Source organism: Mustela nivalis (assembly GCF_964662115.1).
Source record: "Mustela nivalis genome assembly, chromosome: 18".
Taxonomy (NCBI): domain Eukaryota; kingdom Metazoa; phylum Chordata; class Mammalia; order Carnivora; family Mustelidae; genus Mustela; species Mustela nivalis.
Genome location: NC_139037.1, coordinates 916,810 through 928,732, shown reverse-complemented (window position 1 = coordinate 928,732; position 11,923 = coordinate 916,810). Strand labels below are relative to the sequence as shown.

At 64.2% G+C, this 11,923-nt stretch overlaps 2 protein-coding genes and 1 long non-coding RNA gene across 7 annotated transcripts; 1 reads left to right on the top strand and 2 right to left on the bottom strand.

Moving 5' to 3' along the window:
- Positions 1 to 22: 22 nt before the first annotated feature.
- TRAPPC2L (trafficking protein particle complex subunit 2L) lies at positions 23 to 3,797 on the top strand. 5 transcript variants are annotated; one of them, XR_014305711.1, is made up of 5 exons: positions 23 to 120; positions 1,396 to 1,568; positions 2,322 to 2,446; positions 2,519 to 2,771; positions 3,615 to 3,797. XR_014305711.1 is itself a non-coding variant. In XM_082711594.1 (5 exons), exons 1-5 carry the CDS (start codon positions 88 to 90, stop codon positions 3,658 to 3,660), a joined length of 420 nt encoding a protein of 139 aa, XP_082567720.1. In that variant the 5' UTR covers positions 23 to 87; the 3' UTR covers positions 3,661 to 3,797. The 5 variants fall into 5 exon arrangements, 1 of the variants encoding a protein (XP_082567720.1); XR_014305712.1 differs by having other exon boundaries at positions 2,322 to 2,452; positions 2,525 to 2,771; XR_014305713.1 differs by having other exon boundaries at positions 1,396 to 1,983; positions 2,314 to 2,409; positions 2,692 to 2,771.
- LOC309853502 lies at positions 1,749 to 7,096 on the bottom strand. Its single transcript, XR_014305761.1, has 5 exons — positions 7,082 to 7,096; positions 6,050 to 6,998; positions 5,598 to 5,750; positions 3,491 to 5,161; positions 1,749 to 3,360 (listed from the first exon to the last, which is right to left on the bottom strand). It is a non-coding gene; the product is annotated as an uncharacterized lncRNA (long non-coding RNA).
- PABPN1L (PABPN1 like, cytoplasmic) lies at positions 7,097 to 10,233 on the bottom strand (the record flags this gene model as incomplete). The annotated part of the gene is made up of 6 exons (XM_082712540.1): positions 9,679 to 10,233; positions 9,262 to 9,362; positions 8,897 to 8,964; positions 8,295 to 8,416; positions 8,092 to 8,175; positions 7,097 to 7,756 (listed from the first exon to the last, which is right to left on the bottom strand). Exons 1-6 carry the CDS (start codon positions 10,018 to 10,020, stop codon positions 7,097 to 7,099), a joined length of 1,377 nt encoding a protein of 458 aa, XP_082568666.1. The 5' UTR covers positions 10,021 to 10,233.
- Between the last annotated feature and the right edge of the window lie 1,690 nt (positions 10,234 to 11,923).

The following is an 11,923-nucleotide window of genomic DNA, read 5'->3' as shown; positions in this document are numbered from 1 at the left end:
GGGGGCGGGGCCGGGGCGGCGGGGCGGGGCCGGGGCGGCCGCGTGACTCGCGGCGGGGTCACGTGACGCGGCCGCCGGGCCTCCAAGATGGCGGTGTGCGTGGCGGTCATCGCTAAGGAGGTGCGTGCGCGGGCGGCCGCCGAGGGGCCGGGGGCGGCCCGGGGACCCCCGCTCTGGCCCCCGCCTCCCCCTGCCCCGAGGACTGCGCCGCGCCGAGGTGGGGACGGTGCGGGGGGCGTGGGATCCGCCCGGGCCGCGTCTGCCGCGGCTGGAGGGTCAGCCCCGGGCGAGCACAGCGCCCCGGACCCCGCTTGCGCCGCCGCCGTCCGTCCGCGGGCCGCGCTGGGTCCCGCTCCCCAGCCTGGCTGTCCGCTCGTGCGCGTCCGGCCGCGTCGTCGCCCGCCCCCGGGTCTCCCCAGTGGCTCCCCTGGCCGTAGGGCAGCGTCGGGATAGCTCAGTCGCCCCATCCCCTTCTCCCCTAACCAGCCGCTCGGCCCAGTGGGATTCCCGGCAGCTCCTGCGACGGGCTCTGCTTTCTCTGGGCCTGTGCGCCTGGGAACCCACTGCCGCCGCCTTAGCTGGCCACCGTGGGGGTCATTTCCTCCAGAGAGCCGTGTCGGAACCCTCAGCCTGAGCCGGGTGGCCATGCGCACGGTTTCCTGCAGCACACAGCGTCGGTGTCCGGTGTCTTCTCTAAGACCAGGCCCATGGGGCGGGCCTTACAGAAGTTCTTCAAGGGCCGTCTTCTGCCGTATTGGCACGTGACGTTATTTATTTGGTGGGTTTGTGGACTGTCCATTAGCTCAGGGACAGCATCGTGTTTATGGTGTCTGTGTAGCACCAGGTACGGGACAGAATCTGTGAATGGGGCCTGTGGGAGACCTGGGAAGACCCTACTGACCCCTGGCGTTAGGGTGGAAAGAACTGGCCATGCAGAGATGAAGGGAGGTTGGAGCTGAGCCTGGACAAGCTTTAGTGAGGGCAGAGCAGTGCCTGTGCCGAGGTGAAGGCATTGCAGTAGGCACAGATGGGGGATGGTCAGTATTTACCGGCGGGGTGGAGAGCACATGCGAGGACTGGGCCCTGCACAGAAGCTGAGTGACTTTTCCAGCCGCAGGGTTGCTGTCACACTGTGCTCAAACCCACTGTTTCTGCCCACCAGGGATGCCCCGTGCAGGCAAGAGGTAAACCTCCAGCGTAGACTGAGTCCCCCAGAGACACCCCTGTAGCAGCTTGGAGGAGTGAGCCATAGGTTTTAGAGATTGACAGTGTGTCCCCCTGTGGCTAACTGGCTCTTGGCCAGTCCCCCGTCCTGAGTGTGCTGAGGCCTCATCCTTGAGGCCTGTGACCCAGGGTGGTTTCTCGGCACCTCAGTCCTGGCGTCCTTTCTTGCAGAACTACCCTCTTTACATCCGCAGCAGCCCCACCGAGAATGAGCTGAAATTCCACTACATGGTACACACGTCCCTAGATGTGGTGGACGAGAAGATCTCTGCCATGGGGAAGGCCTTGGTGGACCAGAGGGAGCTCTACCTGGGCCTGCTGTACCCCACGGAGGACCACAAGGTGTATCCTTCATACCTGGTGGGGCGCCTGCGGGCAGGCGGTCTCCCCCAGCAGGGTTCCATATTTGGAGATCCCGCCTCTCGTTTTGAAGGGCACTTAGGATCAGGCGACCTTGAAAGACGCAATATCGCTTAGAAAGAAAGAGCTTTACCCAACAGGGAATTAGGGTTCCTTGAGACCAATGAAGACTTCACGCCATTTTTTACTTTATTTGGGGGATAATGTGGGAGAAACTGGGCATGAATTCCTTGGAGAAGTGTGGCAGTCTGCACACTGAAGAACCGGGCCTCTCCGCTTCCATTCCTGTGAGGATGGCTTTCTAGGCTCTGTCCTCTGGGCCACCGCTTCTGAGGAGGGACAGTTCTGTCACCAAGCCCAGCCCACAGGCCACCATCACAGCTTGACCAGTCCCTGGGGGTAAATGGCACGAAACCCATGGAGTGCAAAGACAGCTCCATGAGTAGAATTGTCGCTTGCCCTCCGGGACATCTGCCCGAGAGCCGCTGTTCTATCAGATAAAGTGGGATTTCGTGGCGTGGGTGCCTTAGGCAGGGTCCCGTGGGGTCCTCCTGGTATTGTGGGACAGGTCCAGCCTGGGGTCTTTGTATAGTGTCCTGTTTTTCCAAAGCGGCCTTGGAGCCAGGCAGGGGCTGTGCACAGATGGCCCTTGGCTCATACTGTCTCCGGGTGATGCCGTGTCTTGTACTGTCGCAGACTTCTTGTGAGAAACGCATGTTCCCTAACCAGCTCTGCAGGTACGGCTACGTGACCAACTCCAAGGTGAAGTTTGTCATGGTGGTAGATTCCTCCAACACGGCGCTGCGGGACAACGAGATCCGCAGTGTGAGTGTGGGGGGGTCTGCGGAACAAGACCCGCAGTGTGAGTGTGGGGGGTCTGCCGGACAGTCAGATCCATGGCGTAAGTGGGGGGTCTGCGGGACGAGACCCGCAGTGGGAGTGTGGGGGTCTGCCGGACAGCGAGATCCACAGCGTAAGTGGGGGGTCTGTGGCCGTGCCTGGGCTGGCGTGCCTTCTCTTTCGCACTTTGTTTTCAAATGCTGAGAAGTCGGGACAGTCGCAGCAGCCATGTGTACTGTGAACCGACACCGTTGGCTCTTGTCGCAGATGTTCCGGAAGCTGCACAGTTCATACACGGACGTGATGTGCAACCCCTTCTACAACCCCGGGGACCGCATTCAGTCCCGGTGAGCCGATTGCGGTGCAGCCCCTCCCTTGCGGAGAGCCGCAGTTACCAGCATGCGGGAGGGAAGGTCTGCGTCCGCGCTGGGCATCGTGTCTCTAAGCAGTGACGCTGACGCAGCAGAACCCTGTTTTTCCAGTAAACTCTTACGTGGGTGTCCGACATATAAAACAGACGAGGACTGGGTGCAGGGCACACACCTTGCCCTCTTGGTTTCCCAGGTGTGCCCCGTCAGTCCCAGGGCCCCCACGGAACCCAGTAGGGGCCCAGGCATGTTACCGGACCTTTGTGAGAAAATGCCCTCTTGTCTTCGGTGCTGCACTTGGGGGGTTAGGGAACCGGATCATAGGGGTCTTGCACGTGGTCCTCTGAGAGATGCAGGCATGACGGGGGACTCCACAGAGATCTTACAAGGAAGCGTTGGTGCGCATGCTCCGAATCTGCTCCCGGGAATCCCCTACATTCCTAAATGTGGTTCCCAAGGGGCTCCTCCGAGCCAGCAGATGAGAGGATCCTGCGTGGCCCAGCGCGGGGTCACCCCTGCCCGTGGCACCTGCCCTCAGCCAGGACTCGGTCTCAGTTCATCCTGGGTCCTGGGTGAGAGAAGCAGGTGTTGGTATGGAGAATCCTGTGTCTCCCAGACTGCCCGGCTAAGGGACAGCCGCCACCCCCTACCCCCCCCCGGAGAGCCAGCCCCAGCGGGACTGCGGGAACAGCACAGACCTAGCCTCCCCCTGCCGGGGTGGCGGGACACTGGCCTCGCAGCCCAGAAGTACGTGACTGCGGAGGGACTGTCCTGGTCCTGGGTCCCCGGTGGGGCTGCTCTGATGGCTGTTTCTCTCCACAGGGCCTTCGATAGCATGGTGACATCCATGATGGTCCAGGTGTGCTGAGTGACAGCCCTGCCGCTGTCGTGGGGGAGAGGCCCTGGGGACATGACTGTATCGTTGTGCGGACATCCGTGATCGCTTGCCTGTTTCTGAGCCTCACAGACGTGCTGCGTGCAGACTAAATGTCCTCTGGGATCGGATTTAGCGTTTTCCTTGTGTCAGTGGAGGATTTAGCTGGAGGGGTGGCACGGGGCACATGAGGCACCGCACAGCTCGGGGAGGGGCAGGGAGGGCGGTGGGAGGGCCCACGGCGCTTCGGCCCTGAAGATGCTGCCGCTGCAGGGGGAGCTGACGGAGGTGCAGGGAGACTTGGGGTGGGCTGTGCTCGGAGGCTGACCTGGCGGGGAGGTGTGGCAGGCCTCCGTGGCCAGAGCCAGGTCTAGACCCCCACCCAGCCCACACACCTCCCCCTGCACGGAGGGGCCTGCGTGGGTCTGGTTTTGCGCCGGGCCTCGGGAGGCCCCCCTCACAGAGCCCGGGAGCTTTGACGTGGGTTGTCAGGTGTCACTGGCTCTCTGAGGGCGGAGCAAGCAAGCCCCAGAGGCCTCTTTCTCGGTTGGGGCCTGGCTGGGTTAGAGGAGTCCCCGCTCACTTGCTGCCCTGGCAGGCCCCCGAGCTGGGAGGGGAGGGTCCCATTGGGGACGGAGCCGAAGGTGACTGGATTCCTGCACTCTGCTTCCCCAGAGGCCTGTCCGGCCAAGTGCACGTGACTGTGCCTTCCCGGTTGGCCCGGCTCTCGTGCCCTTAGTCGCTTGTTGAGCACACTGGCTTTGGGTCATGGGCCCCAAGACAGCTTCGAGTCCCTCCCTCCCCTCCTCAGTGCGCCAGAGAAGGTGACAGGAGGGAGGCAGCTCGGGGCCCCCTGGGCAGCGGGGAAGGCGGTCTGCGTCTGGGTGGAAGCCAGACACCTTCGCATCGCGTTCCCTTCCCGCCGGCGGAGCACAGGACTCGTGCTCGCAGGTCGGAAGCAGAGGGAGAACTCAGTCAGCAGCGGGTATTAAACCCAAGTTCCCAGACTCCCCCCCCCCACCGCAGGTGGACCGGGAGGCCTAGCGGAGGGCTGAGGCACCAACCGGTGGGCACTGGTTCTCGTGCCAGCCATGCCCTCTCGGCCGCGCTCCGTAGTATTTGCTCCCGTCTGCGTAGTGGCCGCGGGCAGCCGCACGTTGCCGGCTTGCTTCCCTGCTGAGAGCGCTACAGTTGCTGTTGGCTACAGGTGACTGACGGAAGATAGTTCCGCTTCTCCGTACCCACCACGGGGGGTCATCGGGGTCATCACGGCACGTGAGCGGACGGCACTGGAGATATTTGGACGGGGACTCGGCCAGCAGGTGGAGTCCCCGGCCTTCGTCGTTTCCTTCCGCGTCTTGGATGTGATGGCTGACGCGAGGGCAGCCCCCTCGAACGCATGAGGACGAGCTTTCTCTCCTACAGAGGGGGAGCAGAAAGCCAGAGGGAACATGGGTTTTGCTCACCGGGGCCTGGACTTCTTACAGTCAGCATCCTGTAGAGGAAGTTAAAGTGAACCACTGTGTTGTGGAAGGCCCCGCTATTTGGGTCTTTCCGTAGGTGCAGCCAGATGAGCCCTTAATCCTACTCTGCAGTCGGGCTTTCCGACCCGTGGTTGCGGGGCATCCCCATTTTAAGCCTGAGAGAAGCAGGGCTCAGAGGTAACGAGCTGGCCCACACACCGCCCGTGGAACCGTCCGATGGGGGCTTCCTGTCACCTTCAAGCACTCTGCCTTGAGGCCAGCCTCCTTGGGGGCCACCGCCTGCCTGTCCCCGCAGCCAGGAGCTGGGCCGCGCCCGGTCAGTCCGTCGCGCTGGGGTTGCTTGGGAGATGGTTCCCTGTCCTTCCCTCTGCCCCGGACCAGACAGGGAGCCTGTGTGTCTCGGCCTTCTCCAGGCACAGCCACGTGAGTCCCCTCAGCAGCTCTCACCTCTTGGAGCCCTCACCACCCGTGCGGCTCCCGGGTCAGGAGCGTTCCTCATCCCCTTTCTGTCTTGGTCTGTTTCGGCCCGAAATCCAAGGGAGAGGAGGAGCTCCTAGGTCACTCCGCAGAGCGGCCACACAGAAGGGGTCAGGAAACACTCTGAAAAGGAACCCGATGCGGGGTGGGGAGACTGCCCACAGGACCTTGCAGAAAGGCCAGCATGCACGGTGAGTGCCTCAAGATGGAAGCAAATCCCCCCTCACCAAGGAGGGGAGAAGCCCCTGGGTGCTTAGCAGGCAGGAACCCGTGTCTCCTGCTTGGTGCCACACAAGCTCCAGCCTAGGGGACTCTGTCCCGTGCCTGTGCCTCCTCTGCACCGCCCTGACAGCACGCCGCCCAGGGCCACCCCGGGCTCTGCCCTGACAGCCCCGCCTTCCTGCCTTCTCATGGGTGCACACATGTGCGTGAGCCAGCGAGCGGTACTCCCAGGTTCTGGAGGCCAGAGTCAGGAATCCAGGGGTCAGCAGGGCTGACTCCTCCAGGCTGGTCTGAGGGGGTATGTGGTTCAGGCCTCCGCAGCTTTGGACAGCCACCTGGGTTCCTTGGCTCAGATGCAGCCCTACAACCCCTGGCCCGTCGCCGCAGCCTCTCTGGGGGCATGTGTCTCATTAGATTTTGGGCCCACCCAGGTGACCCAGCATGATCCTGACCTCCTCCCAAATAAGGTCCCATTCGCAGGTTCTGGAAATTAGGGTATGGACCTTTTCTTGCAGGGGAATCCTCCACCCCACTCAAGGGCAGACCTGACCCCAGATCATGGGGGTTATGAAGCTGGTCTGAGAGAGGATGCCAGAGACCAATGCGGGTGGAGAGCCAAGGGGTGGCCAGTCCCCCTGACCCCACCTGTGGACCCCTGGTGGTTGGCAGCCGGGGGCAGCTCTGTCCCTGGGGTCAGGAATAGGTAGGTATGGCAACCAGGTGAGAGGCTTTAGAAGAGCCCAGTGAGGGCTGGTTGGCAGTTAGTTACCTAGTTCCAGAGCAAAGGGAGTTTCCTTGCCCAGCCCTGCACTGGGAAGGAGCACGTACTGCCCCTTCAGGGGGGATGTGGGTTGTGTCTGCCTCAGAGCCCCGGCAGTCGGAGTGCCCAGCATGGGGACCTCCCTTCTGCCCTCTGAACTTCTGACCAGGGCCAGGCTGGGGCCAGGCGCCCAAGGTGCGTGCCCTCCCACAGGGCCTCATACTGGGTCACTCACCGTGGGGGGGGGGCAGCACCGACCACGCAGGCCACCAGGCCTGGGCTGGACACGCAGTTAGCCGCGGCTCCCCATGGAGCAGGGGGCTGGCTACTGGCTGGGAAATAGGGCAGGGCCCAGTCTGGGACCCATCACCGGCCTTTCACGGTCAGGCCTGCACCCGATGAAGAGGCGAATAAAGGGGAGGCCTGCTGTCATGAGCTTTTAAAAACTATTCAGATGTAATCTTACGCTTACCGTCAAGATATGTTTCTATTTTTCCTTAAAAAGACTTGGACAGCTCCACCTGCCCGAAGCGTTACCCGGTGCCTTCCGCAGCCCCGAGCGGCGCAGGACACCGCCCCCCCCCCCCGCCGCCTCCAGCCCCGGCCCCACCCCCACCCCACGGTGCCCGGCTCCACGCACGACCCGTGGCTCGGGCTGGGGCGCCGCGGAGTGAGTCCCGGGGAGCGCAGCTGTGGACCCCGGACCCACCGCGGCCGCACTCAAAACCGCACCCGCCCTTCTGCCCTGCGGACACCTCGGAGAGAGCTTCCACCGCCCCTGCGCGGAGAAACGGGGCCCCGCCCCCGGCCCCACGCGGGCCCGCCCCCCCACCGAGTCCGCACAGGCTCGGGCCCCGCCCCCCGGTTCCGCCTTCGCGATCTGAAGCCAGTCCCGCCCCGGACGCCGCTGCGCGGGAGAGTCCGCCTCCGGCGCCTGGGTGTCCTCGGAAGCCCCCGCGGTCCGTGGGGCGGGTCCCCGGCAAACTGGCCCTTTTGGGCAGCACCTGGCGCAGCAGGCGGACTCCCTCGGAGACACCTGCTCTCCTCCCCTCTTCCGCAGCGCGGCAGAGCCCAGGGCTAAAGCTGCCTCCAGGAAGACTTCTTGGGTTTCTTCGCTGGAGGCTCCCAGGCAGGTGCGCTGCGGGTACTGCAGCGGTAATTACGACCCGCAGCTCCTGGGCATGGAGCTCTGGGGCGTCAGACCCTAACCTGTTTCCAACCTTCTCAGAATTCCCACTCACACCTGAACTGTCCAGCCGCAGACAGGGGCGGGTGATGTGCCCCTGTGGGCCCAGCATCCCCCAGGGGTCCAGCTGGGGAAGGGAGCCCCCAGCACCCCCTCCCCGCCCGTGCCCATCCAGTGGAGACCCGCTGGGCCCTGAGCACAGACACTGGGGACTTGGAGAAGGATCGTGGCCTCCCTGAGCCCGAATTTCCTGCCTCCTCAGGGAGTCAGAGGTTCATGTGGTTTAGGGAACACACCTTGATGACTCGGCCGGGGACGACGGTCTCATCCAGCCCCACGGCGGCCTGGGCTGAGCTCTTGGTGTCCAACTCTATGCATAGCTGGGGCGGATGGACAGAGCGAGTGGGAGTCACCCCAGGATGTCCGGGCTCTGTAGTACCCCAGGGCGCTTGGGCCCCCGGAGGTCTCCTCCCAGAGCCCCCCCTCTGCTCCCCACTACCTGGCTGGCACTGACCCCTTGGGGTGTCCGGAGAACTTGGCACACAGGATGGTGATCCGGCGGACCTCCTTGCGGGGGCTCAAGTAGGCTACCAGCTCCTCTGCTGTGCCCCCGTAGTCCACCTGCCGCAGGTATGGACTCCCGGTGTGGAGGGGCCTCCGCAGAAGCCTTGTCCCCCTCCCCCCCAGGGGCTCCCACCGCAAGTTTTCTTAGTAAAGAGGTGGAAGTGGCTGCCACAGTCTCGGTTCCCTGCCCCTGCTGTGGGTGGACTGGAGACAGACGTGTGCTCTCCATGTGGGAGATGACCCCCTAAGTTCATCTGGCCTGCCCAGATAACGTGGGCCTTTTTAAAGTGGGGTTTGTGGCCACAGTGATTGGCCAGCTGGAGACTTCCCATGGAATGGTTTCTGTCGGGACACCAGGATGCCTGAGGACACAGGCCCCACGTTCCATCCTGGGCAGCCCACCCCCCAGTCCGGTCCTGTCCTCTGGCTTCTCCACTCCTGGGCCTGTGGCTCCTTTCTTTAATCCTCAAGGCCAGGAGGAGGTGGCCAACTCTGGACACCCACGGCAGGCCCCATCTTGCCCCTGCCCGGACTCACATTGCCCGCATGGAGGGACCTGTGGTCCGACTCCACCTTCTCCATGGGGGTCCAGGGGCACAGGCAACCTACAGAGAGGGACCTCAGGATAGGGGTCTCACTGCAGGCATGGGCTCCAGGCAGGTGCTAAGGGCAGACACCTCACGTTCATGGCTTCCTTCTCGCTCCTTGGGGAAGAGGCTTACCCCCAGGGACTGTTCTGAAGGGCTAACCGCACCCCGGCCCCTCCCCGTGGACCGGCACCGAGCCCCCAGCAGCTGCAGCCCACCCAGATGCACGGATGGGGCAAGGGGCTCAGAGCCAAGTGCCCAAGGACTCGTGGCCGACCCACCAGGGAAGGTGGCGGCCGGGCCACCGGCTCTTACCTGCCTCGGGGCTCAGCAGCTGCGGGCCCCGTCTCAGCAGCCGTCTCCGGCCCTTGGGTCTGCTCCATGGCCCACAGCTTCAGTTTGACGGCCTCTAGCTCCTGCCCGCACGACCCCGGGTTGAGCCCGAGGCATGACGGCCCCTAGGCTCCTCTTGAGGGAGGGAGGGGGAACAGGCCTGACCCTGTCTGTCCTCAGGGTCTGGCTCCAAGGGGACATGCCGGGAGGACCAGGAAGGCCGTGTGGGCTGAGGCCCTGCCTTCCTCCCTGGCCTTGCAGGGGTGGACGTACCCATGACCCTCTTCGGGGTCACGAACAGTGGCCTGGAAAAGGGTCAGGGCTGCAGCCGTCAGTGCCTCTGATCTGTGAAGCACCTGAAGCCCCTGCCAGGGTCGCTGGGCTCCGTGTGGACGTTACCTGGTCAGGCTTGGGGCGCTCAGCCAGGTCCTCCCCGCTCCAGAGAGACAGGAGGGAGCCCGCCTTTTCATCTTCCTGGTCTTCCTCCGCTTCCCCTGGCTCCTCCTCCCTCCTGTCCCCACCCCCTGACCCCAGAGTGGGCTTCCGGGCTCCCCGGTCCTGGGCCTCAGGGTCCCTGGAAAGGCTTTGCAGCCAGGCCTCAGTAGGGGGTGGGAAGAGAGTGTGGCCGCGGCAACACGCCACGTGGGTGGTGGCTGGCGGCCTCCCTTGCCCGCCTGGCTCTGCGCCAGCACCTGCCCTCCCCCAGGGCTTTAAGCGCCTCCCCAGGCCAGCTGCTCCCATTAGAGCGCTTAAAAGGCTTCCCACGGGGCTGACCGCCAGCCCCGGCTTCTGGGCCCTTCCCCGTCTTCCTCACCCAGGAGGAACCCCCAGGGCACCGGGAGGCAGGGCTGGGCAGGTCTCCACTGCGTGATCTCTGCCACGCTCCGCGCCACACCTGCTCAGGGTCCGACACGGGTGGGACGACACGGGCGGGCATAAGCGGATTCCTAAGTGCTCACAAGCAGCGAGGACGGCACTGGGGTGAGGACGGGCCTCCTGGAAGAGACGGGGCTGCCCTAGAGGGACTGGTCAGGCAGAGCTGGGGCAGAGGACGGTGTGGGCAGAGGGACCAGCATGAGCAAAGGCCTGGCAGGGGGTGAGGGCAGGGCGTGTGCCACAGGAGGTCGGAGGCCCATGGTGTGCACAGGGGAGGGCCCCGTCCCTGCTCCTGCTACCCCGACGGATACCCCACCGACGCCCCTCTCGCGCCCTCACTCTGGACCCGATGGCAGGGGGGAGCCGGAGTCCTTCCCTGACTACAGGTCGTAAACGTCGAGTCAGGTGCAGACCTGTGATGGACACTGGAGGCCCAAAGGCCGCTTGGCTTCCAGGCTGGCCTCTGGTCCTCACTTGTCACCTCTGGAGGGCGGCTGTGGGCCCGTGTCCCCATGTGCCCTGGCCTCCCATCTGTCTTCGCTGGAGTGACTGCTCTGGCTGGCCTCAGCCTGCCTCGGCCTCAGTGGGGCTCCTGCTTCGTGTTTATGGGGGACTCCTCTGGGCACATCTGCTCACCCTGGCCCAGAGCCCCCCACCCCAGGCCATAGCTGGTAGGTCCACGCTGGGCTCATTGGAGTCTCTTCCCTGGGGACTTGAACTGTGGGGAGCTGCGTCTTACATGATGCTGGCCTGCGGGCCCTGGACCCAGGACAGACTCTCTCCCCAACGGGGCAGAGGGCATGGGAGCGCTGGTCGCTGCTGCACTGTCTCCAGGAGCTCCCTGCTGTCACACTGCCTCCATTCCAGAGGCCACACAGCCACGCACACTGACAGTAGGCGCAACCTCTGCGCCGCTGTTTCCAGGAAGCCTCCCTGATTGCTCCTCCTTCCGCCAGGACTCCCCCTCAGTCTCCCCGGGCAGGTCATGGTGCCTCAAGGGCAGCATCTGTGTCTGCACTGAGGACGGGGCCTTGGCCCAAGGCTGGCTGGTGAGGATGGAAGTACAGCCATTCTGAAACACGAGGCCGCCGGGTCTTCTGCCTCCTGGGGGTCCGAGGCCCCGTGGAGGGCCTGCAGCCCGGGCCCTTCCCTCCACTTCCACGTGGGAGGCAGAACACCACGGTGGCTGTGTCCGAGCCAAGAGCCGGCTGGACTCAGGCTGGGCCCCCCGCCAGCCTCTGTCTGAGCTCAGATCTCTGCAATGGAAAAACGCCGTCAGCCTGCTCTCTGCTGGGACGGCTGACACACCAGGCCCAGCTGGGGCTCCCGCCAGCCGCCTGGCAGGGGTACAGACTCGCCCCCACGCTGGCCTTTCCAATGACACCTTTCAAAATACATCATGTTCCAAGCCTGGGCCCAAGTATTAATAACAGCCTTTCCTCCCAGGGGCTGCCAGCACACCAGGAATGCCAAGCCCTGGGCATCCGAATCTGGCTAGGACCTGCCCTGGGAGCAGGGACACTCTGGCCGCGACACCCTGGCTCCTTGGGGTCAAGGTGTCCCTTCCCTCAGTGTCCTCCCTTGGGAGGGTCTTGGGGAAGGTGCCCAGCCACAAGCCTGGGTGTCCCCGGGGCCCAAGGTCATCCAGATCACCTTGAGGACCCAGATCTTGGAAGTTCACTCTGCTTGGCAAGAGCACAGGAGGCTGTGGGTGAACTGAGCCAGGGTGTCCGTCGCCACGCACACCCCAACTTACGTCACCCATCTG